This window comes from Filicampus tigris, chromosome 12 (assembly GCF_054856515.1).
Source record: "Filicampus tigris isolate MCC_2025a chromosome 12, RoL_Ftig_1.0, whole genome shotgun sequence".
NCBI lineage: Eukaryota > Metazoa > Chordata > Actinopteri > Syngnathiformes > Syngnathidae > Filicampus > Filicampus tigris.
This window is the reverse complement of record NC_141228.1, coordinates 12,071,176-12,095,970: the sequence shown is the minus strand read 5'-3', so window position 1 is coordinate 12,095,970 and position 24,795 is coordinate 12,071,176. Positions and strand designations below refer to the sequence as shown.

General features: G+C 40.5%; 3 protein-coding genes across 3 annotated transcripts; 1 reads left to right on the top strand and 2 right to left on the bottom strand.

The window, feature by feature from the left end:
- Window positions 1-373: 373 nt before the first annotated feature.
- Window positions 374-1,616, bottom strand: lsm7 (LSM7 homolog, U6 small nuclear RNA and mRNA degradation associated). Its single transcript, XM_086047309.1, has 4 exons — window positions 1,549-1,616; window positions 1,195-1,285; window positions 1,047-1,118; window positions 374-785 (listed from the first exon to the last, which is right to left on the bottom strand). The coding sequence occupies exons 1-4, from the start codon at window positions 1,552-1,554 to the stop codon at window positions 643-645; spliced, it is 312 nt and encodes a 103-aa protein (XP_085903435.1). The 5' UTR covers window positions 1,555-1,616; the 3' UTR covers window positions 374-642.
- Window positions 1,617-2,468: 852 nt separating this feature from the next.
- LOC147138382 (kelch-like protein 23) lies at window positions 2,469-5,174 on the top strand. The gene is made up of 3 exons (XM_086047308.1): window positions 2,469-3,429; window positions 4,383-4,794; window positions 4,871-5,174. Exons 1-3 carry the CDS (start codon window positions 2,505-2,507, stop codon window positions 5,172-5,174), a joined length of 1,641 nt encoding a protein of 546 aa, XP_085903434.1. The 5' UTR covers window positions 2,469-2,504.
- Window positions 5,175-6,206: 1,032 nt separating this feature from the next.
- On the bottom strand, window positions 6,207-24,618 carry cers4a (ceramide synthase 4a). Its single transcript, XM_086047670.1, has 11 exons — window positions 24,476-24,618; window positions 23,772-23,942; window positions 18,645-18,762; window positions 15,085-15,203; window positions 14,326-14,383; window positions 14,053-14,103; window positions 12,397-12,489; window positions 11,756-11,884; window positions 8,899-9,005; window positions 8,314-8,470; window positions 6,207-8,024 (listed from the first exon to the last, which is right to left on the bottom strand). The coding sequence occupies exons 2-11, from the start codon at window positions 23,939-23,941 to the stop codon at window positions 7,830-7,832; spliced, it is 1,197 nt and encodes a 398-aa protein (XP_085903796.1). The 5' UTR covers window position 23,942; window positions 24,476-24,618; the 3' UTR covers window positions 6,207-7,829.
- Between the last annotated feature and the right edge of the window lie 177 nt (window positions 24,619-24,795).

Sequence of the window (24,795 nt, the reverse complement as noted above, 5' to 3'; positions counted from 1 at the left end):
TGTTATAGCTTGCAGCGGCATAGAACTGCCCTGTATCAGATTGAGGTGTTTATGATAATAGCGTTAATTAAAGTTTATGCCAGGAGGGGCAAAATATCACAAACAGCTCTCAGTATGATACCGTGGAGTTCTACTCCGCTGAAAACTGCATTTAGAATAACCTACAGCATTCATGTCCAGCTGGAAATGATTTTCTATACAACTGCCTATAGAAATTCACTTCCAGGAACATTACAGAGATGGGATAAGAGCTTCCACTGCGCATGTGCGATGACAACTTTCCTGAAGTTGTCGAGCTGCACTTGTCAAATTGAAAGTGCATTTCATATACAGTACATGTATAATGTATAAATAAGTGCATAAACAATATGAATGTATTAAACTCAAAATATCTTTATTTTTATCAAAAACAAGAACAAATGGTAGTGGGTTGACTCATTCCTGACAAAACACTGACACTTTCCAAGCCTCAACTGAAATTCACACGGCAAAGTGAAGGGCTTGCAAGTTTTTTAGCTGACTAACTTACATGTTTAAAAAACAACACAAAAACTGACAGCTACTATGATTTTAAAATGGAAAACATAAAAAAATACTTTCAAAATATCCTCATGTGCACTTATATATACAACAAGGGGTGTGTTAGCCATCCTGCTGCTGTATGAAAGGATTGGGAATAGCCTCCATGCCGTCTTGTGGACAAATGAGCACTACTGAGGTCCCCCTGCAGACCACCAGCCCCAGTTGCCTGGTGTCTTCTGTCAGTTTGAGCTGGTCATCAGGATCTGGACACAAAGGGACAAAATGCAGGTTAAAAAAAACGGAACCCACCAAAAAACCTGACTAAATAACATTAGATCTCAGGTTTAACAATATATTTATTATTATGGTTGTAGTTTTACTATAGCAGTGTCAAATAATGGTAGGTAAGCACAGTTTTTCCAAGACATGTTTTACATTAGGAAACATTACATTAAGCAATCAGAGTATACTTCATGAACCAAGTGGTTAATTCTGGGGAAAAAGACACAAAATACAGCACTTACCACGCATATACTCGATGGTACCGTCCAATACAAGGTTCAATAGTGGGTCGAACCCTTTAAGGACACCGCTAGCTGAAAAGCAAAACATACTGAAACATAAGTCATACTGTATTGTAACACCATAGCGAAGGAACATCGGCGCACTCACCTTCTCGTCCTCCTTGAAACTTAACCCGAATCGGCTTGTCGATGTATTTAGACAAATCAAAGATACTCTCCTTCTTCTTCTTTTCTTTGTCCTTGCAAGCACAGTGAAATGTTGTTAATTAGTAGCGTGCAGACTCGCAACACACACAATTTATCGGTGGTTTAGCAGCGGGCTAGCTATATTCGGCATAGGATTAGCAGCTTGTAAAATGGCTATGATCCCCAAACAAGCATTTGCTGTACATCACAAATGATAGCGAACGGCGACACGATGCCGCTTATGAATATTTGCGTGAACGTTGATGACAATAAAGTGTATGGCATTCAAATGAAAACGCAAACTGCGCGAACTCACCCCCATGTTGGCTTCGGATCTCGGAAGTGAAACTTTGACCTCGGTGGGGCTCCGCCAATCAAATTTCCCTGCGCACAAAATGGAGGGAGTGACGTCATAGTTTGCCGACTCCCCCTTTTTCTTTTCGTTATCCTTTCTTTCTTTCTTTCTTTCTTTCTTTCTTTCTTTCTTTCTTTCTTTCTTTCTTTCTTTCTTTCTTTCTTTCTTTCTTTCTTTCTTTCTTTCTTTCTTTCTTTCTTTCTTTCTTTCTATACTGTACTGTTGTAGGTTAAAATAGAGAACACATCACATTCATTCTGTGCGAATATGGCTATTTTCAAACAGAAACAGTTGAAATTTGTAATGTAATGGGTAGAAAATTAGTAAAGAAAAATGGGGAAAAAAAGTACCATTCTTGATAACAAATTCTTCACTTATATAACGGGTCTACTATTGAATCCATAACCCGTAGCCTATACTCCAAACCAAATCCTTGAAGATAAAGAGTCTTTACCAAATAATGTAAAAGATGATCCATGTCAGCTTTTTTTTGGGTTGCCAATTGCCACAAGAAATTCCTGTGAGCTATATTGTTTAGCAGAGGTGGGCATTTTACTAAAAACTGAGCATCCGTTATTCGCTCAAATCTGTTCCCCAAGCAACAAAAAGTCACCTTGCCGTGGCCATCGAAGCCTCGCTGCGAAAAATAGACTCAAGACGGACTACAAACGAAAGACGGATTAAATACATGGGCTTCCGACTGTGCTTAGTCCGTCTATTTTAAAATTTAATTAAATTTAAATTTAATTTAATAAAATAACATAGCAGACTGAGATTCAGGATTTGTTTTCATAATACTTCTCCAAGTTGCACTGGACAGGCAGGAGGGGCGCAAGGAGTCTATTAATATCACCAGTTGGTCAGCTGTAACCCAAAGGTCATTAGGCTCCATGTAGAAGACGATTGCTTGCTGTGATATGGCCTGTAGATCAAACAACATTCTCTTTGAGCGGACAAACCAACACGAGGAATATGACTCTATTTTACAGCCTGACGTCACGCTACAAGTAGAAGGAGAGTCTTTTTACACCAACCGTCATCAGCTTGCACTTCAGAGCCCCTACTTCCGGGCTCTCTTCTTTGGCTGTGGTGTTGAAAGCACAAAAAGGAAAATAGAGCTCAGAGGCGTCCGCTTGCAGCATTTCAAGGTGTTAATGCACCATAGTCGGACTTCCATTCTCACTCTGGACAGAGAAAATGTTTTGGGGATCCTTGAGACTGCGGATTTCCTCCAGCTGGAGCGAGCCAAGTTGCTGTGTTGCAAGTTCCTTGAACGTGAGCTCCACCTATGCAATTGTTTGGGAATGATGGCTTTTGCCTGGCAGCGCGGCTGCGCTCAGCTCTACACTGCAGCAAGGCAGGTAGCCCTCACACACTTCTCTGCTGTTGTCTCTGAAGAGGACTTTCTGTCCTTGTCTAAAGAGACCGTGTCACACCTTCTAGCCAGCGACGACCTGGCCATCTATAGAGAGGATTTGGCACTGGAGGCCGCCCTACGCTGGGTGTCATTTGACAAAAAAAGAGAGCAACACTTCCTGGAGCTCATTGAGCTGGTCAGACCTGAGTCTCTGTCGTTGACATTCATCTCTAAACTTTTGGACACTATGACAAGCAGTTCTGACCCGAGAGCCAAACTCATCTGCATGCTGAATGAACATTTTCCGACATCCTGGTCAATTGGGAGGTCACTAATAAGGACCAAACAAAGTCTCTTTGTAGTGGGAGGACCTCATGATCAGGAACAGCAGGCGTCCTACCAGTTTCATCCACTCAGTGGGAGATGGCAAAATTGTGCACCTCTGCAGAGGAAGAACCTTACGCAGTACTCAGTAGCAGCAGTAGGTAATGGTTGGATATTGATTGGCCACATTAAACAGACCTGCACAATCTAATAAGTTTTTTTTTATAAAGATACTGTTTAATGATGCTTTATTTTGAAGCTATAGACATCTTAATGCAGCAGAAATGTGATGCCAAATTAATGACTCCTTCAAATGCAACCTTCTATGCATGTTTTGTATTGGATGCCATACAACAGGGCACACACACATACTGATTTTAACATCTTAACCAATTTTTTAAACGTGTCAGACCCCACATGCATGAGGGTTCGAGAGACCAATGGGCACAACAACAGCCGTATCAACAATAGTTCCATGATAACAGCAACAACAATGATATTGGTCCGCTCCCAAGACCAACGTCCCACTGTCTCACCACTGCAGATGACAAGCAGATACATTTGAAGCAGAGAGCACCTCCCATATGGGAGCGAGAGAAAGATAAATACAGTACAAACAGGTTAGTAACATGTTACATGGATGGTGATGAGGTGAGAAAGAGAGGAAGAAAAGAGTTGGTTGCTAGCTTCTCTTCAAGCTAGCAAGTAGCAACCAACTGTTAGCTTATTTGGTAACTGCACAATATCTCCTTGTCATTGTTGTTGTGGTGATGGGAGACATGTTATACACAAACTTAACACATGTTATACAAAAACTTAACACAATGTTGCTCCTCTATTTAACAGCACAAGTGCATTTTGAACAGGTTTAACGTTTATGATTGACAACTCAACCATTTTCGGAGCAGGTCGAGCAGGAACAATATGATAATGCACCAAGATAATCATTGAGAAACATCTAATAATCGGGCCTTTCTTGACCACAAGGGAGAGAAAGTCTTACATTTCTGCCTTTTTGTCAGTATGTGTGTACACCACTTTCAACGTGTGTGTATCTAATATACTTGCCAGTTTATTGTCCTGACATTTTTCTGTATTTCCTCATTACGTGTAGGAGACAGTGTTGTTGTGACAGGGGGCTACTTCCGTGACGTGCTGTGGTTCAGCGTGGACTGGGTCAGAAGATACGAATGTGGGAGCCAGCGGTGGGTGGATGGTCCTGCGTTACAGAAGTCCAGGCACAGCCACTGCTCCATTGCGCTGGATTCCGTCTTGTACGTCTTGGGGGGCAGCATGGACGAAGGGCTGGTGGCTGATGTTGAAAGACTGATCCTGGGGTCAGACGGGGGTTGGCAAAATGTCAGCCCCATGAGTCGGGCGGTGGAGAGGGCAGCTGTAGCCGCTCTGGGCCAGTGTATTTATGTAGCGTGTGGTCTGGATGAAAATGGAGAGGCATTTGGTGGAATACAGCGGTATGACTCCAGGGAGAATCATTGGGATGTAGTCTCCTATTCTCCTTTTCCACGGTGAGTCAATTTACAATCTTTAAGCATGGACCTTTTGATGATAATGCATAGTGGGATAATCCGTACCATTCCTTAGGTATGACTTGGTTGCCACTGAGCTGAATGGTGCCATCTATCTGTTTGGAGGGCAAGCTTTGCGCTTTGACGTGGAGACAGACGAGTGGACTGTTCTGCAGGAGGAGTCACTGGAGAAAAAGTTCTTCTGCGGCTGCACCACAGTAAATGGCCAGATATTCCTGTTGTGTGAGAAAAAGGGTAACAAAGCACTCCCCAATATGGTTTTGTTTGACCCTTACGTGGACACTTGCATCAAGGTGGACGACGCTATACCATGTCCTGTTCCACTCAGAGGGTGTGTCACCATTAAAGTGCTTACTTGAATGTGTGCGAGGTTGAAATAAATCCGTTCACTGAAAACATTAAGTACACCTAATCCAGGGATGGGCATTTTAAATGCTGGGTCACAATATTTCATCAATGCTACTGCGGGTGGGGTGGACGGTAGCAGTTGTGGGAGGGTCATATAGTACCATGCACTTACAAAAATACATGCTCTTACTATATTTCATTTTGGGTAATACATTTCTTCAATGCATGTATGAAAAATCCACTATCCAAACCCAACAACAAAAGGTTTGAAGCAAACAACAAAATAATCACATCCTGTATTTTTTTTCTAGGACGGCACAAAACCGCTGAACAAGAAACCAAGAACTGATCGTTGCTGTCCTGTGAAAGACATGTATGTCCAATTTTGTCATTAAAAAACAAAAAATGTCAACAACATGGAAACTGCATTCATGTAAAATAATAATTTAAAAAATTTAAAATTTAGACATAAGTGTCTTTCACACGACAGTGATGTCATTCTGTACATTTCCCCACAAAAATCAACTCATTCAAAATTGTAATATTATTGAGGTACTATGTTTGTCCTGCAAATAATTCCAAATCTGCCCCAAAATTATGAGGCCTACTGAAGTTATATAGTTATATAGTAATATAGGGACGTACAAGACCCAGTGTAAGCGTAACTAAGACATGTATGCCATCTAGTGGTGATTGGTGATATTACAACTTAAACTTAGAGTTGACCCCTGCAAATTTACAGTTCGGCACCCGCAGACTTGCATAGTCGCAGATGTTTTTCTTTTTTTTTTTTCATGTTTTTGATTTCCTGTTTTTCATAGAAAACGCATACTGAAAATTTCTCAGCATTTTTGAATAATCTTTTGGGTTTGTTCAAATAATGATATTTCAAGTCTGTATTTATTATATAGATATTTATAAATAAAAATATAAAAATAATCAAGGGGCTACTCAAAGTGTGGGGTCGCCAGTTGCCCATCCGTGGCCTAAGCAAAATTTCATAAAATTATATACATGAAAAACATGACAGGAGTCTTAGCAGGGAGGTTTCTAGCCACTTTTAATGAAAAACAAATATGACCACAGGTTGATTGTTCAGCCCTTTTAGTGCTCCATATTGTTGTCCACCACTTTGCTGTCGCACACTTGTCTTTTATGTTAGTGTATCTCTGTGCTATACCAGTGGTAACCACAAATTCATACTCATGATGTTTCTCCTTTCAAACAGATATTTGATCAAGTGTTTTGCTCTTAAAGAGTCCACTTTTGCCTTCATAGACCTTATAGTCCATTTCAGTAATGCCCGTTAGTGTGCATACCATGCTCAACTGGATCACCAAACGTTTAAGCGATGCATGACCTCCAGTTTGTAAAGCGTCACAGGGTAGTGTAAAAACAGTAAGGCTAAGGCATAAAACAAAAGTGCTGTACAGAAAACTGCAACAAAAAATGTCACATGATATTTAAAGTAGAAAATAACAGCGAAGCCTATAGGAGCATCTATTATTAAAAGGCAACAACAGTATTTGGGGTATGGGGAGAATATTATATACAAGGATATGTTCTTCATCGTCCACCTGGGGGCGTTGTATCTCTGTTGTGGTATTTTGAGACGTCTCGCAATCACGTGCTGTCCCGGAGAAAAACAAAATTGTGAAAAAAAATGGAAACAATTGCGTGACATAATGTTTCCACACATTTGTACAAAGGAGGGTCACCCTGAAAAGAAGTTGCATTGCTGGAAGAATAGCTTGACTCCTTAATGTATTGGCGTATGGGCAACATGATAAAAAATAGTCGCTGAAGCGGTAAAAAAAAAGAAATTTCCCCATGAAACACCTATGAACAGTCAGCCTATGATGATGGAAATTCTTGTTTAAAACATTTGTCATATACAGTATTCCTGGGAAATTTGACTTTGACAATCAGCAAAACAAAAAAATAGTTTTCTAAACCAGTGATTGCCAACTAGGGTGCCGTGGCACACTAGTGTGCTGTTAGATATCGTCAGGGGTTTTGTAGAAAATGTTCCCGTTTCACTTGATTTGTCCAAAAATGATTACATGTATTTATTAATTACGAACATATTTTTTGTTTATCTATCTATTCCAGCGACGTATAGTGACAGGCAGAACAATTAAATGCTCTCCCAGCAGATGTCAGAAGGTACAATTAACCTTCGTATTATCCAGCTGTTGCCATTCATAGTTTAAGTATAACAGTTTAAGCCATGACTTCCTGTAGTGCATCCGCTTTGTGATCACTTGAACAGGTCCATATTTCCCACTGATGTGTAAATTTGTGAGAGAACTGAGACGGGATCATAATTTCAGTTTTCACACTTTTTATGGCATTTTGTTTGCTGGTGTGCCATGAGATTTTTGGAATGTAAAAATGGGAGGCCTTTGCTCAACAAATTCAATGTTCAATATGTTCCATTAAAATATATCCTGTATAAAACACTGAAAATAAATGTCATAAATACAAAATGAAAACAAGAGTGACATAACAAGAGGAATGGCGCATAGATTTACAATCAATTGTGCTTTTTTTGCTGCCTCTTTTTGTCGAATGAAGAAACGAAAAACGCAGGCTGACGGTGGCGTGAAATCGATGGACCATTGTAAGGTATGTTTGTCAAGAATGACCAAAACTTTGCCCGAACTCTATCTGGCTTTGGGCAGTCTGCTGTTGAGATTCCTCTGGTTGGTCAGGTTGTTGAGCACGCAGTTGTTCGCTAGCGACGCCAGCTTGGAGTTGATGGCACCCTTCCTCTGCTCCCAACTGTTTTCATCTTCTTCCTCAGGCTCCTCTTCCTCGTCCGCCTCACTCTCCTCATCACTGCGCTCGTCACGCTCCACCTGTAGACGAAAATGAGTTGGGTAGTGCTGAACAACAAGTCATTGTGACATCATTTTTGTGTTAGGACAAAGATGTGCAGACAGATCAAAATAAGGCTGCTTTCACATTCAGAGTTTCTCAAATGGTTTGGGAGAGAATGCAGTCTTGGCATAATATCTTAAAAATGCTGCTCCTAAAGTACTGGCAATTAAGTAAGGTGTAATACAGGAATTTTTGTTTGATTTTATTCAAAGTTAATTTGATGATTTGGTAATGAATACACATGGGCTCAGCCAAAAACGTTCTCACCTTTCCCTTGAACATAAACTTGCAGATCATACGCAGGATGAGGTAGGCCCAGAAGATGTGCAGAGCTTGCAGCACTAACAGGAGGGCGTTGAAGAAGTAATAACCAAAGAAGGGCTCGAAGAAGTCAAGCGATAACACCAATGTTGTGTGGATGATTCTGGAAAACAAATAGTTTGCATGATTAGATATAAGTTATGTATGCCAATGCCATGAGAAAGGCTTCCGGACTATAATTTATTCGTTTGTCCAAAATGTCTTGGTAAGACAATGAATGCTTCCAACTTTGTCGGAACAGTTTGGGGAGGGCCTTTTTCTTTCCCAGCGGGACTTTGGCAAGGTTATTAATGGAATCATTAAATTTAAAATTGAAATAAAAATCAGAATGCTTTTAAAAAAATGGGAAATAACTGAAACAACATTTTACGCTTTAAAAGTAAATATAATTAAAGCACATTAAAATTAAAGGTGCAGCACAATGTCCATTGAATTCAAGCAACAAATGTGGCAAAAACTCAGTCTCAAGGCAGCACTGTACTGTAAAAACAACACAATGTAATAGCACATTTTCCCACAATGTCGACATACCTGCAAGGAAACACTACCAGCCGCGTAACCAGGAAGACCAGAGAAAAGACTACGAATAGTGAGTCACACGTCTTCGTCCAGTCAGCGTAGTGAAACATCTTGGCCGACTAAAAAAAAAAAGAAAAAAAAAAAAGAAGCAGCCTTATTAACTCATAGTTTTACAGAGTGACATAAACTTGAAACACTGCCAGATGTTGAAGAGAGGCATGTTTTAGTCCAAAATGTCAAGTCAGTCACGCGACACCCGTTAATAAGTGTGTGTGCAAAAGGTGACCTTCAGATTTATTGTATTAGCAATCCCATGATATACCTACAACGGCACTTGGTGGAGGCCACAATGGTTCCCATGATACTTCGTAGTTCAAGTGGGTTGGAGGACAGGTGGATTGTTCCCGTCGTGCCAAATTGACTCAAACCGATGAAACAATTCCTGGCCCTGCACTTCTATTTCGATCCTTACGGGGCTGGAGTGAGTAATCTTGACGGTCTGGTTACTTCCCGCTGGGCCTCAACCTCCCACATTGAACAAGCCTATTATCTTCTCACAACTGCATTATCAACACCTGCAGCAGGCCATTACATTATATATAGAACTGACTACCCTCTTAGTTACTAGGGGTGCCATCAAGTCACATTCATTTAAGACCAAAAGTAGCAAGAATTTAATATACGACTAGAAACAACGACACTGTTACTATACTACACCCCAAGTGTTACTTGTAACAGCAACAAAGCATGATAGGAAAGCCTCCTCCGATTACTGTTGCTGTTGTAAAGTTAACATCACTCTGCTAAGTAGTGCTCTAACCCTAAGACAGAAGTGGTGTGAATAGGTTACAAAATAAGAGCGCCAACCTGAAGTGCAAAGTTAGCTGTCTAAATCTTGCTAGCTTAACAGCATTTGATAAAATCTGCCTCGCTAGTGTAAAATGTCTTATCCCATGTTATGTATACTTGCCTATTGGTCCCTTTTTGTGCGTTTGCCCATTTTAACAATGTATGTTCTCACACTTGTTCTGATGAACACTGATTGTGATCTCGTGAGCACAGTCAATTGTACATTTTATATTTGATAAAGTAAAACATGAATATGGTTGGAGGGAATGGAACGATATTTTAAACTGATACACTAATAACAAGAGTAAAATTGTATGTATGTAATGTATTGAGAAGTAAAGTGTGATGGCCTGAGCCCTGGAGTTTTGGAGTCCTGAAACTCCAGGGCTGAAAATGAGTCCCACTCACCAACTGGATCCTTATCAAAATTAAAGAGGGTCTTCCTTTACCCATGCATCTCCCCTCTACACAGTCTTGTGTGTTACTAGTATGAAATGATTGTTGTGAAAAAGGTCACTAAAACAACCAGTCTATTAGTGGCGTTTGCACACTTGCATGGAACCGTCTACTGTATTTCAATTGTAAAATAAATGTTACTGCAGCACACATTAGGAGGCGTTCATGTATTTTGCATGCCGTCAAACAAATTTGTAAGTGAATTCCGCTATGTAAAATCATTAATAATGCACCCATTCTTTCACGAGTCTTTCATAACCACAGAAGGGCTTTTGTAACACGGCAGTGTGTGGGAATAAGAATATCTTTTGTGATAAAACCACAATGCATTTTTTTCCAAGTCAGGCATACTTGTGATGTCACTAAAAAAATAGTTACATTTAGAAAAGATAATGCACTGCCAATCATGACACACCCTGTGACAAGCCTCATTCAAGGATTCCTTTAAAGGACAACTTCTCCATAGTTTTCTCCTTATCTTTTGTTGTAATGTGGCGGCAATTAAAGAAGTTCACGTATATTGTCGATATCATTTATACTGAATTTGAGCTGATGATGTGACATTTGACACCAATTGTAGAATTTTCAATACATGGGGGGGTCCTCAGATTAAGACAGGAGGATGAATATGCGGCACAAGAAGGCATGCTCGGTTTACTGTTTCCTGTTTTTGATTTGATTGTTTTATATTTGTGGCCTGCGATTGTTTTTCATACAAACATTTACTGTAATTATGACATATTAAGGTCACACTGTGTGTAGTAGACTAACTAACTTGCGTAGTGGTGTCATCATGCGGCATGAAGGCATGCTCAGTTGTCACCGTACTTAATGTTTTTCTGTTTTATTATTTCATGTTTATGGCCTTGTAGCGTTTGTCATACGGTAATTATGACTTTACTACTCCATTAACGTAGTTTAGTGATGTAATATGGTGACAATGTATCCTAACTGTAAAAAATAATCTGTTTGGAATTACTGTCGATGCCCTTCGATCTCTCATGAGTACATACTGTAGAAAAAAAAAGTCACCGTCATATAGTCAAGTTTAATCATCTTCGGATTGAAAAAAAAAAAAAAACTTGAAAAAATTATGTAACATTGAACATGCGTAACTGTCACAAAAGTGTAAAAGGATCATTCAGTCACTGTTAATATTAACATCAAATTAACCCGTAAAAAAAAGTCTTTAAAGACGTTTAAAATAAAAATCAGTTAAGACTATGCACGTGTTACTAGTTAGGTGCCAGATTTCAAATGATTTTCTACAAACCATAGGGATTCATGTTCTCAGCCCTTATGACATTATTGGTTTTTGATGGCAGCAGACACAAGATGACATGCTGGGGTCAAAGGTTAAATATGCACATTTTTTCTCCAACTTAAGTTTCCAATCATTATCTCTCATTAGTCCGTGATTCTTAATGAGAAATAATGACTGACTCTGAATCCGAGTCCATCTGCCTGAATCGGTGTTTATCAAATCAACATTTTCAGATCCATGTTTACAGTCAATTTTGAACAGATTTTTCTCAGTGCTAGAAAGGGATGACACGATTTGTACCTCGAGCAGGAAGTCGGACGAGTCGTGCACCAGCATTACAAGTGTGCCAATTCTCACGTAGTTGGCGCAGTAGGAGAAGCCAATGAGAAATATGGTGGCAATGTGATGAATGACCTGCTCCTTGAAATCCTGAAACACACGCATTTTAAAAAGATTATGCAGTGTCCGGAAGATTTACACAGACTTAACAGAAGTCCAGCATTATCCAAAACTGCAGTCCAGCATTATCCATCTTAAAATATTAAATATGACAGATATACAGCAGATGTAAAGAGTGTGAAAAAACATGTAAACTCCTTTTTTTGCTTGAGGTATACAAATGAGACCAAGATAAATAATTGAAACCTTTTTGAGCATTTAAAATATAGCAATTTTTATCAAACCCAAATTTGACTCATTTATTGGTGGGAGGAGTTAGAAATGAACAGTTGTGATGTAACATCATACAATTGGTGAATAATCGACATTTGTAGTGCAAGAAGAAAGCAAAAGGAAATACAGAACCATGTAGCTAAGTGTGTTTTTTGACAACTTTGACAAAATATGTGCCCAGTCAGATTGAATCAGTGGAATTGCAACATCAAACTACTTGCAGTTTTTGTGTGTGTGTGTGCGCACGATATAGAATCGATTACGCTTACTTTTCTCTTCACGTCCACAGAAACACAGAGAAGCAGTGACAGATAAAAGCCCAGCTCCAGGGTGTAATACCACCTATGGGCATTGGTGACAACCTGAAACAGTAAATGAAAAGTACTTTCATTTCATTTTGACTTTTATTTTTTAAATACAGTTTGTTTTAACTATATTTTTGGAGCAGGATCGTTCATTTTTATGTTTTCGAAAATGCTTTGTTAATTATTTGTATTTTTTTATATATGGAGTATTTGTCAAGTGCAAGATAAAAAAAAAGGTCATTCATATTGTGTAAAAAGGTAAACTGCAATTCTCAAAAGACTTATTTTGTACATCAATACCGAAATAAATACATTTAAAATGAACCCTGAAAGCTCATATATGATAGTGATTGATAAAGAAGATAACCAAGGACATTTTTCACTAGAATTATAGTTAGATTTAGTTTGTTTTATAAACATTTGATGTCGTTTCAGTTAGTTTTTGTTTTTTAAAAGCATTTCGTTAACGAATTCTCAATTTTAGTTTTAGTCTTCCATTAGTTTTCGTTAACTATAATAACATCGCTGTGGAAAGTAACACAGTGGCTGTTTTATGGATTGGAGATACATAGAGTGGAATCTCTGAAGTCATACATCCCTAGGGTCATAAAAGTGAGATTTCATGTTTTTGGCAACAATTCCAGGGTGTACCATGCCTGCATGTTTGAAGTCAGCTGGGATTTCGGCTACAGCAACACTGTAGCCCTAATGTGGGTAAGCGCTACAGCAAAAAGGATGAATGGACAATCATATCAGTTTGAAGCTTAGCAAGAAGGATTTGCCGCAAGATAGCAACTTGATTGGGAGAAAAATCTCAAGATTTTTGGGGTGAGGGCATTTTGTGGTTTGGTCTCCTGTTAGAGGATCACCCCACCCACTTGTCTCAAAAGCTCAAGACTATAACAAGTTCCTTCCACTCATGTATGATATACAGTACATTCCAAGCGGCAGCCTGCTCTTAAATCTCAAAAGAGGTGGGTGACAGTCTGGAATGAAAACACCTCTTGTCGCCCATGCAGTACTCAAGACAATGAGAGGAAGCCCAGAGAGGCAACAGAACCCCAGAAAGGAAAAGCTGCAACAATATAAGCAGTAGGATCATGATATTCACCCAACAACTCCAAATCTGTTTTCGATGTTGTAAGTTTGAGGCCATGAACCCTAAAGGAAAGGTTGGCTTCTCTGAAGGAATGCCGACTTTCAGGCATGCCTAACTGCCGTCGGAGTTAATAGCTTTCCAAACCAGCGCTAACAGCAGCGTGAGTAGGTGCGCGGTGGTTGAAGTGATTTTGAAAATTGGCGACAGTTTGATTTACGTCAGTGACTACTACTCAGTCTCGTAATGTAATGGAGTACAAACTCATCATTACGCTGCTGAAATGGAATTTTCACAAATCCATACACTGCTGTTTACTTTGCTGGAAACGTTCACTTCAACTCAACCACAGTTCCTAAATAAAATGAATACTTTAATACATTTTCCCTATCTTTGTGACTCATTACTACAAAATAAAATCCAAAGAAAATGTTTGTTGATAAAACAAGAAGATGAGTAGGAGTAATATTATCACACTCGGAAATCTATCAGGTAATATCCAGAATCCCTCCTTACTTTCTTACCTGCTTAGGAAAACCCTGCCAACACTCTCTGTGATCCCAAAACCACGGAGCCTAGAAAGTCACAAAAACATAAGCTTAAGTCTTGACATCAACAAAGTCACTACACTACTGCAAAATAGAACTATAATCATACACACACAGTATATAGTTTCAGTATCTACTGCATGTCAATCAAAGCGGAGCACTGTAAGCGTCATCAAAATGTCTTGAATTTGTTTGCTTTGAATGAGATGAGACAAGGGAAGCGTTAAGTTCAACAAACAGCAGACTTACATCGAGCAAAGAGCCGAGCCCTGCTGTGAAAGCTGCGAGGTAGAAGACAAAGCGCCAACTGCAACACATGAAAAGGAAACAATTTACAATACGCTATTAGGCAGACTTGTTATGATTTGAAATTAAACAGTCAAGATGTGGACGTTCAACAATTAATTGCTTAATCAAAGTTGAACATTTCGCAATTTCCTAATTTCGCAAAATGATCCTCCAATTAGGAATGACAGTCCATTTGTCCAGTCCAATTAGGAACATTACCTCCATTTGCAAGGGCTCAAGCGTATTTGGAAATAGTGGCCCGAATGTAAATTTGAATGTCAGTTTGAATGACATCCATCCATCCATTTTGGATAGCGCTCGTCCACTTTAGGGTTGGTGTGCCTAATGAAAAGTAACAACCCCTCTCTAAAAACGAATGAAAACCAGCTGAATTTAAAAGCAAAAGACAAAATGAAATAAAAACTAACCATAATGAAAAATCCCAAACTATTGTAATGCTGCTGGGAGTATCTGGAGAAAGCAAAGCAACATGGGCAAACTAGCCACAGGGAGGCCATGGAGCCGAGACTCAAACCCTCAACCTCAGAGCTCTGAGGCAGACGGCCTAATCACTTTTGCATATTTTGTCTTCAGTAAGTGAAAAACACGCTCCAGGGTTGCGAGCAGACTTGACCATTGGGGAATGTGTCCTTATGTCCATTTCCCGATTGTTTGATCCCTTGTGGCGGTGGAGCAGAAGAAAATGTGTTTGAGACTTACGAGGCCTCGCAGAACTTTTTGGTGTTGGTGGGTCGGTCCTGGTTTCTTCTGTGCCTGAACCAGCTTTGAATTTTTGACTGGGAGAGTCCACAGAGCTTTCCCAAGATCGCCAGTTCACTCTGAGAGGAACACAAAGACACCATTTCAACATCAGCTTCACACTACTGCAGGCTCTCTCTGGGTGAGAGGCAAAATGTATTCAACCTTGTTGGCTGACATTTCTGTTGCCATTTCATTAGAGGAAATGCAAATGAGCTTGTGGTGTTTCTTCATCCTGCTGTATTCTCCTTCTTGACAAGTAAAATTGCTGACTTTTCTTAGATGCAACAGTAATGTACGTGTCACTAACAGACTTTTGTTAACGTTGTTTAATATTTCAAGGATATCAACACTCTAATCACACTGAGACTTATTTAAACACACTTTTGACACCAATTGTAAACATATTTAAACACAAAAAAATGGATGATTAACAGAAAACTCTGTGATATGGTACCAAGATATAACGGGATTACTGTATCTTCAGTTCTAGTGTAATTTAAGAATATCTCCTGATTTTTCTGATGGGTAGGGATGGGAATCGAAAACCGGTTCTTGTTGAGTTCTTGGCATCGTTTGTCATTGTTATAAACGATTTCCTTATCAATGACGTCACCGCGCACATTGCGTAGCACAACATGCCTTGCGATGTTATTTACTAACGCGGCTAGCAAGAAACATGGCAAGAAAGGATAACAAAAGGGCAACTTGCAATACTTGCAAAATCGATACCACTACCAATATGCAAAAAAGCAATGTGCACACACAGCATGCGATAACTTTTAGATGACGGCCACGCTTTTGATCCACTCTATAGTGCTCAACTCAGAAGCAGCAACAGCGGCAGCGGCGTCAACGTGACCACATCCTCTCCTGTGTCCAGGTAACTATGTTAGTGACATTTTGATCTTATTGTAGAACCTGCTGCGTGACGAGAGACAGAGTCTGACTGGCTCAGAGACTGGTAGTGCCAGCTCCAGTCTACTACTAGGTTCCCCTTTCGCCAAGTAAGGAAAGAGTGAGTTCCCAGATCACAGCTGGATTTGAGTTGAATGTATTTGTCACTGGTTGACGTAGTTATACTTATCAGAGGTCGGCTTTTTACTAAATCTTACTAAGTCATTCGTCATCCGTCAGCAGCCAGGGTATCCGTCTGTCATTCGTCAGTCTGTCATTTTTCGAGACGAACTGAATCAGTCCGTCAGAAGTCCGTTGGTCCGTCAATCGGTCCCCCCAAAAACGTCAGAACAACAGGTGTCCGCCAGTGACGGACGGACGGGCTTAGTGACGATTACATTGACGGATGGAAACCCACTTCCGTCATTTGCCAGTCCGTCTATTTTAAAAGGTGTCCCGTCATTCGTCAATCGTCAGCAAAATGAATGGCCGTCAGTGACGGATTGACAGACTGGTTTGTCAGTCTGATGGAATGCCCATTTATATTATATGTGAGAGTTGAAATCTTACTGGACATTATTCTGTAAGTGCCACAGAACAATCTAGGTTGTATTCTGTAAATTTCTATTGAAGAATATATTTTATACGGCATTTTCAAAACAAATGTTTTTTTTATTCTGGGGACGCCCTGGATATGGCCCTCTTAAGACCCCACTGATGGGTTTGTAAGGTCAAGATACTAGAATGCATCTTGTTTATCGATACAATTAAGACATAAAACAAAATGGATTGTAATCTACTTGTTTCATCTCTTTTCCTCCCCAAATAAGTATCGATAAAAGAATTGACAAAGAATTGAATGGTTAAAAAGAATCCAAAATAGAAATATTGTAAAAAAAATTGTATCATTTCCCATGCCTAGTGATGGGTGAAACAAAAACAACAGTGGCGCTGCTCCACTTTATTTGCAAGCATGTAACGTAAAACACACACGCACGCACACACGTTTATATTTAATGAGTGCAAAACCGGGCCTGTCTGCACATGAATGCTGATGACGAAACATCAGAGGAAATTGCAGATGAGGGTGGAGGTGTGATCCTGTAATGAACCTGTCTGAAACTTGTCTGTTCACCGATGATGGGGAAAAAAATTGTCTCGGTTTAGCCACGCCAATTTTACAGTTTTTAAACTTGCGCCTTTTTAATTTTTAGGATTTATGTAGTGGAAGTCAACAGGGATTTCCTCACAGAAAAATGATTGTAGGAGTTATCGCACTGCTGTGACGGCACATCCGTCATCATGGCTCGTCTCACAGGTACTTTTTCAAACAGGTCCTTGTTGTGAAACAGGTGCCAAGTACTCATCCAAATAGGTTCCAGTGCAACCGGCAGTTGTTAGGCAACCGCCATTCGTCAACAAAGCAGTTAAAACAAAAAAGATAGACGGATAGCTTTAGAATAATATACAGAAATGCTTAGCATGTTTATGCATTTGATCATTTTCCAGAGGCACGGTTTTGTATCCGTATAAACGTCACAGCGAACAAACTACAGTATTAATTAAGTTCCGTAGGTCAGTGTTTCTCAATGTTTACAATATGTCACAAAAAGTATGAAAACTGAAATAGTGACAATCTCAATTTACTCACAAATGTAGTTACTCCTTGTGAAATGTGGGCCTGAACACAAAGGTGATATACTCACAGGAAGCTATGATTCATTTATTGTATGAATGTAAACATGCAGCTACACAGGTTTATGGTATATATACAGTATATCCATCCATCTATTATCTATACCGCTTATCCTCATAAGGGTCGCGGACGTGCTTGGAGCCTATCCCAGCTGTCTTCGGGCAGTAGGCGGGGGACACCCTGAATTGGTTGCCAGCCAATCGCAGGGCACACAGAGACAAACAAACAACCGCACTCACAATCACACCTAGGGGCAATTTAGAGTGTCCAATTAACCTACCAAGCATGTTTTTGGAATGTGGGAGGAAACCGGAGGACCTGGAGAAAACCCACGTATGCACGGGCAGAACATGCAAACTCCACACAGGGAGGCCAGAGCCGGGATCGAACCCACGACCTCTGAACTGTGAGGCGGACGTGCTACCACCGACCACTGTGCCGCCCTGGTATATATATATATATACATATATAAACGGTATATATATATCTATATATAAATATGGATATATATATATATATTATTTATATACACACATACCCGTTTACGTCAAATTGAGTGAAATTGGATAATTTCCCGATGATATCTAATGGTATACTAGTGTGCCACGACACAGCGCTGTGGCCTGTTCATAGAAATCAGTGTCCATAGTCAAGATGCTCACAAACTGTTTGGATGCAGTATCCATCCATTTTCTGTAGTTGGAGAAGCAGCGAACACCCAGGGCTGTTGTGATGCAGCAGTATTTAATAGAACACACACACCTTCTCCACCCACCAAACTAAAACTCCCACCGTGACCTTTCAGAGGATCCAATTTAGATAGTAAAGGTCACACAGAACATCCCATTCGGCTTCATCTGCCCTTTGCACATGCTTGCTATCTGAATCACATAAACAAAAAGGTGGAACACTGAACACAATCACGTACTTGTGACGGCTGACGATTGATCTTTTTGTAGAAGTTCTCCAGTTTTGGAATAGGAGTGACTGGAATCCTAATCCGGTCCTTCACACCTAAATGTTTGCTTAAAGGGACAGCCATGACCCTGGCGAAGACAGAAAGAGAATATAAGGGGATGAATTACTCAAGCACATTCAATATTCATGTCATCAACAGCTGTCCAACGTGACATCACATCAGCAATGTAACTTTTAGCGGCAACCAGATAGGTCATTAAGCCGCTCCCGTGTGACACATTGTGACTTTGACTACGGCATCAAGGAGACACTTGATCCGCATGCGTGTGTCCCGCACAGTGACGTGGAAGAAGACGGACAATGTTGTCGTATTCACAAGAGAGCTTGATTACTGCGTGTGTTTGTAACACTATCTCAAAAATAATCATCCTGAAACAGGCAGAGAGGGAGAGGTCAGAAAGAATGAGAAGGTCAGGAAAAACACACACACACACACACACACACACACACACGCACACAGCCTCTGGTTTCAGGGTATGTCAAGCACACATTCAAACATAAAAGCACACACACAGTTAAGATATGATGGCCACCCAGAATATCTCATTGATCTTTTTCACTTCTACATTATTACAACACTGATCAGTTGCGGGCCATGATTTGGTATCTGATCCCTCTTTGGGGATTTGCACAACTTAATGCACCTTTAGATACCTCACTGTCATGTTGAATCATCATGTATATATAAAGTCAAATATAGATACCATGTATAATATACAAAAATGCAATAAGACAGCATGCAACCTTAATTTGAATTTCTCCAAATCCTCTATAGTAACTATTCTATGATTTCTGTTGTCCTCCATGATAGCAGACTGATTATCTTTAAGTTGAATCAAAGTAAAACATTTGCTTTTACTTTGGAAAATAACATTTGTCCACATTTTTGCCTATTTTCGGACTTGTTACAGGCCAAACCAGAAACTGTATCATAATTTGTTTTCTGCACTGTTAATTTGAACTAATGTCCCATTTTTTAATAAAGGGATGGAACTTAAAACTTTATATAAAAAAGATTTTGTCGATTAATCGGATAAAAATGTTATCCGATTAATCGACAAAATAATCATCAAATTAATCGAATTATTAAAATCATTGTCAATTGCAGGCAGAGACTCAATGCTAATATTGTTTTAGCTACAATGGCCAGCACTACAGATTATCAAGGCCCTTGGCAGAATAGATTGAAAAAGCGACACTGTGGGTTCTACATTAGTAGCGTAAAAATTGGCCTATGCTGACAATGTGGTGGCTGAGAGTAGACTAAACTTTACACCTTCTGGAACCACGTCTAACTATTGCCGATTTGATCAAATCCTAATGGACAAAACAAATCTAACCTGGACTGGAAGCACTGCAGCCAAGAGATACACGATTGAAAACCGTATAATATTGGGAAAAAATTCTTACAATTTCATGAAACAAACATTAGAATTAGTCAGTAAATGTAGGTCAGTGCATCTGCTCGTGTTTATGCCAGCAGAGATGGCCTTGCTAGCCCTGATGGTTCATTACTGTCACTGATACACACCAGTACAACATAGGCATCTGGAGTTAAAAAGGGATTAGACGTGGATAAAACCAAGCCCGTTGTACTAATGCTCAGTGTTAGGGCCGATAAAATTGACTCTGCGATAAGGAATGTCAAACAGGCTCCATATCTGTTCATCATCACATCGCTACGTTAGACTTCTGTCACTGTTGACTGCTGCTTATTGTTGACAAGCTGTCAGCCAGCCCAACCAGTCCAGTGTGCGCCTTAACCTTTCCCTGAACCACTGTTCTTCAAAAAAGATGTAGAGTAGGGCTATATTTTTTTAGAAAGCACACATATGCACTCCGTGTAAAAACTGCCGCAGCTTTACTTTCGTGCAGGAGCAAGTGTAGTTTGAGCGGGTTGGGGAATTTGGGTGTTCCAGTGGACCGAGGGCATTTTCTTTGACATGCCCCCGACGCACCTAACAATTTGGTGTCGGAAAGTAGACTTGACCTTAGACCAGCTCGGGGCAGGTCTAACAGACACGAACATGAACGATCGAGGTGGAAGGCGGTCTCCAAATGCCCATTTCACAGCAATGATCTGTGATCGCCCTGGCCAACTTTACATCATCCACCGTGGAGGTCTGCGTGCGGTTCCTTATATGCGGTTCCTTATAAATATACTTTGCGTACATGTCAAAGACTGTGTGAGCCTCTCCTGCGCTGAATTTAAAGGTAATGGGAGGAGCCGCTTCCATTGGCCGGGAAAGCAAGCCGGTAGTTTTCACTCCCGCAACGGCGCAAGCGCCCCTTTCTAACTGCGTCACTCTATAAAAATACCAAAGGAACGAAAACTCCACTCAAGACTTGCGCTAAGCCCAAAATTATGGCTCGTAATGTTTCTTTCAACAAGTTACATTTGTATTACACAGTTGTGAGCCGGTCGAGGTCACTGATAGTGTAGTGGTACACACGCCTGAGTTGTGTGCGGGAGAGCGTAGGATCGGTTCCCGCTCAGTGTGTGTCTGTGTGTGTGCCCTGGCGACCAGTTCGGCGTGTAGTCTGCCTTTTGCCCATTGTCAGCTGGGATGGGCTCCAGCACCTCCCCGCAACCGTGTACAGGATGAGCGCTTTGGAAGATGACATGGCTGTTGTGAGCCGTCAGGGCCACGAAGGCCTTCTCTGCTGACTTAAAACACTCCGAGGAGCACTGGCCTACATTTAGAACCTGAATTTAATAATTGTAAATCAATTAAATTGTATTCATGTATTCCCAACATTTTATTGCCGTCTGACATAGATGATGTCAGACTTTTTTGTCCAATCAGATTTCAGCCTCTCGGTGCAGCTATGTTAATCTAATCTGCCCAAGGTTTTTTGAATCAATACTGCTGGTCGATGTAACTTTACTTTATTAGCAGACCAACCAGATTTCAAATTCATTCGACAGGATCTTTGCTGGCTCATAACAACATTCTCATTTTTCCGTCCTCTGATTGGTTGGTCCGAGCAAATCTTGTTCGAGCGATCTGCACACATCAATCCATTTAATAAACAGCATCTTTGGTGAGTGTGATGTATTTTATTCTATTTTTAATGGCATGCTGTATAATTGTGTTTCTGTTTATGAATTGTATTGATGGTTTCTATAATTGCGACATAATCGCGGTGGTACGAAGAGGTGGATTAAGTTGAGTAAGTCCCCACTGACTGTATATTTCTCACCCAACAGTAGTAATAATGACGCTAAAATAACCGTTGGGAGTTGTGTGTAGTGCATTTGAGAACACAAAATGATCAGTAACGATCCGCCTATTATTTTCTTGCTTCAATACACCATCTATAAGCAGTGAAAGCAGCACAAGCTGGGAATATTTCACATGCCGCTCGTAACTGCTGTCACTAGTATCAACTCAAATCCTGTTTTGAAAGCTTTCTTTTGAATATTTTGCTGAATGACACACAGGGTAATTGTTTCAACTCCTCTAAAAATCATCAGCCATTTCCCTGCATAGCCCTGAATATGAAAACACAGGCTTTAAAAAGTTCTGTTGAATTTTTCTCAAGGAGTATATTTATTATATCATACAATACACACGAGATAGGACCACTAAATTCCCTCTTGTCATCACCACGACATTGCTTGCCTTTGTCGCTGCTTGCTCCACAGGGAATAGCGTAATTAGCACAACTGGGCATATATATATGAAAGCTTGTAGTGGATCAGCACAGAGCCATTAGCCACGATTGATTTAAACATCTACAGTATATGAGCTATAACACAAAAAAAAAAAAAAAAAAAATACAACCACAGCTTTTACTGACTTAAGTTAAACCCACTTTATGTTCTGTATGGTCAGATGCTTTTAGAGGAGAACCTGCAGTCAGCAGCTAAAAGTGTCTACTCACATTGTCAGCCTCCCCCTGCACGTCTGAAGAACACCCCCCTAACCACTCGCACTCTAATGCAGCAAACCAGCCAGCGTGACGGGCACAAGTTGAAGGAGGAACTCGACACCCCCATAATTATACAGCTAGCGACCACAACATGGTACACCGCATCTAATGGGATCCAATATGAGCTGCATCAAACATTTTGCCTTGACATTGATCATCACGCATCTTCAACGATGCTTTGCGGGTGCGTGAGCTACCCCATAAACCCAAACACGTACCATTGAGAAAATATTAAACTTTTGTTGAAGAAGATAAGTGTCATCACCTGTATTGGACCTTTTGACCTATTATGGCAACCACATTTTAGCTTGTTTCTAGCATTGCGTAAGAGTTTATTCATTTACATACATGACGGTGATCCATACATTGGAAACCTCAAAACTAATAGTGAGGAACTCTAAACTGACACAAAACAAGGTAGAAGACGGGCGAGCTGCTTTTGTCGAGGCACCTATTGCAACCATCCACCCATACGCGATTTTGCATGTCATCATTGGAGCCATTTCCAGCTGACTTTTGGGTGAGAGGTGGGCTCGTTGTCAGCCAATTGCAGGGCACACATTGATAAACAACACTCACATTCACACCTATGGGCATTTTAGACTCTTCAGTTAACCTAACATGCATGTTTTTGGGAAGTGGGAGGAAGCCGGAGTACACAGAGGAAACCCAACAACACATTCCCCCCCCTTTTGAAATTCATTGTCATTCCTATGCCGCTCACAGCCACGGGGGGCATACTATTCATGAAACATAGGGGAATTGCTATGATATGTTGTGGCCATGGTTACAATCCTTTGTCATTTCAATACCAAATTGAGAGTTGCTCTTGACTAAGTCTCAAATAGTTTGCGGTTGGAAGACAAAACATGACATCAGCTACGGGAATTTATTTTGAGAGTACTGAGGCGGGATGATTAAGATTGACATGAGGAAAATTCATGCTCAATTAATCCCTCTCACAAGCCATATGTTTACTGTTGTGGTTGTAGATTTTAATGGCGTACAACTGTACAATAACATACTGAGACCCCCTCATAAAGCTACGGTAACTAACAGCTGTTGTAACACATAGGAAGGCAAGCAGAGTGATGGACCGTGATGAAAAAAGTCAGATCCAAGCAGGAAGCCTTTCACTCACCTCTCAAAAATATATCTCAAGGCTATGAAAGCAAAGGCCACTGGCAAGGTGTACACGAGATCTCTGGGTAGTGGATAGTGACCCTCGTTCGTATCCATGTCCTGCCAGTGGATGCCAGGAGGCAGCCAGTACCGGTCCTGCCACAGCCACTCATTTAGCAGGGCCTCCATCCTAAGGGGAAAGGAGAGCGCTCTTTTAAAATGACCTGTTTAAACGGATGTCAATCATATACTGTACTTAATCTGCTTACATCACAGTGCAAGACACACAGCATTAGTCTTTGCAAAAAACGAACACACGTACAACAGTGACTGCACATGCTGATGAGTTCTAATAGGTTCGACAGTCACATTGATTGACTGACGTGTTGAGTAGAAAGGGAAGCCCCACTATGCAATTCATTCATAACAATTCATAACACAACGCCACTTCTTCTCTACGGGAGAAACGGGCTTGTATTTAAAAGACACAATGTGCTATTACAGTATTAACATTTGTAATAATCATCATCATGAACGCTAGAAAATATCAGAAAAATCCCCCCCGCCTCCCCCCCCCACACACACACACCACACGTATGACGCACACATATACACACAGCCATGTAAACCAGCCTGTGGTTTGTCTGTTTGTTTTTATAACATCATACACGTCTATTTTATTAATGCAGTAGAAGACCGAAAGACAAACGCAAAATCTCTCACCTGCTCGCGCTCCTGTGAGGAGGATGACAAGCGCACAGCCAACGTCAAATTGATGGAGGAGGAGCCTTCAGACACTCACGCTGGGGGCGGGGCTAAGACGTCATTAGCGTTACCTCGCCTGAGAGAGGGAGGGGGGTTGCCGGAAGTGGCTGCGGGGGAGCTATAATTCAGCCACTGGAAGAGGGGATAACAGGCAGCAGAATAACAAAAACAAAACAAAACAAAACAAAACAAAAAACACTGTACAAACAAAACAAAGATGATAATGCTCAGTTGTATTTTAAATCGACATTAAGTGTTTAACTGTCCCAGCATGAGTT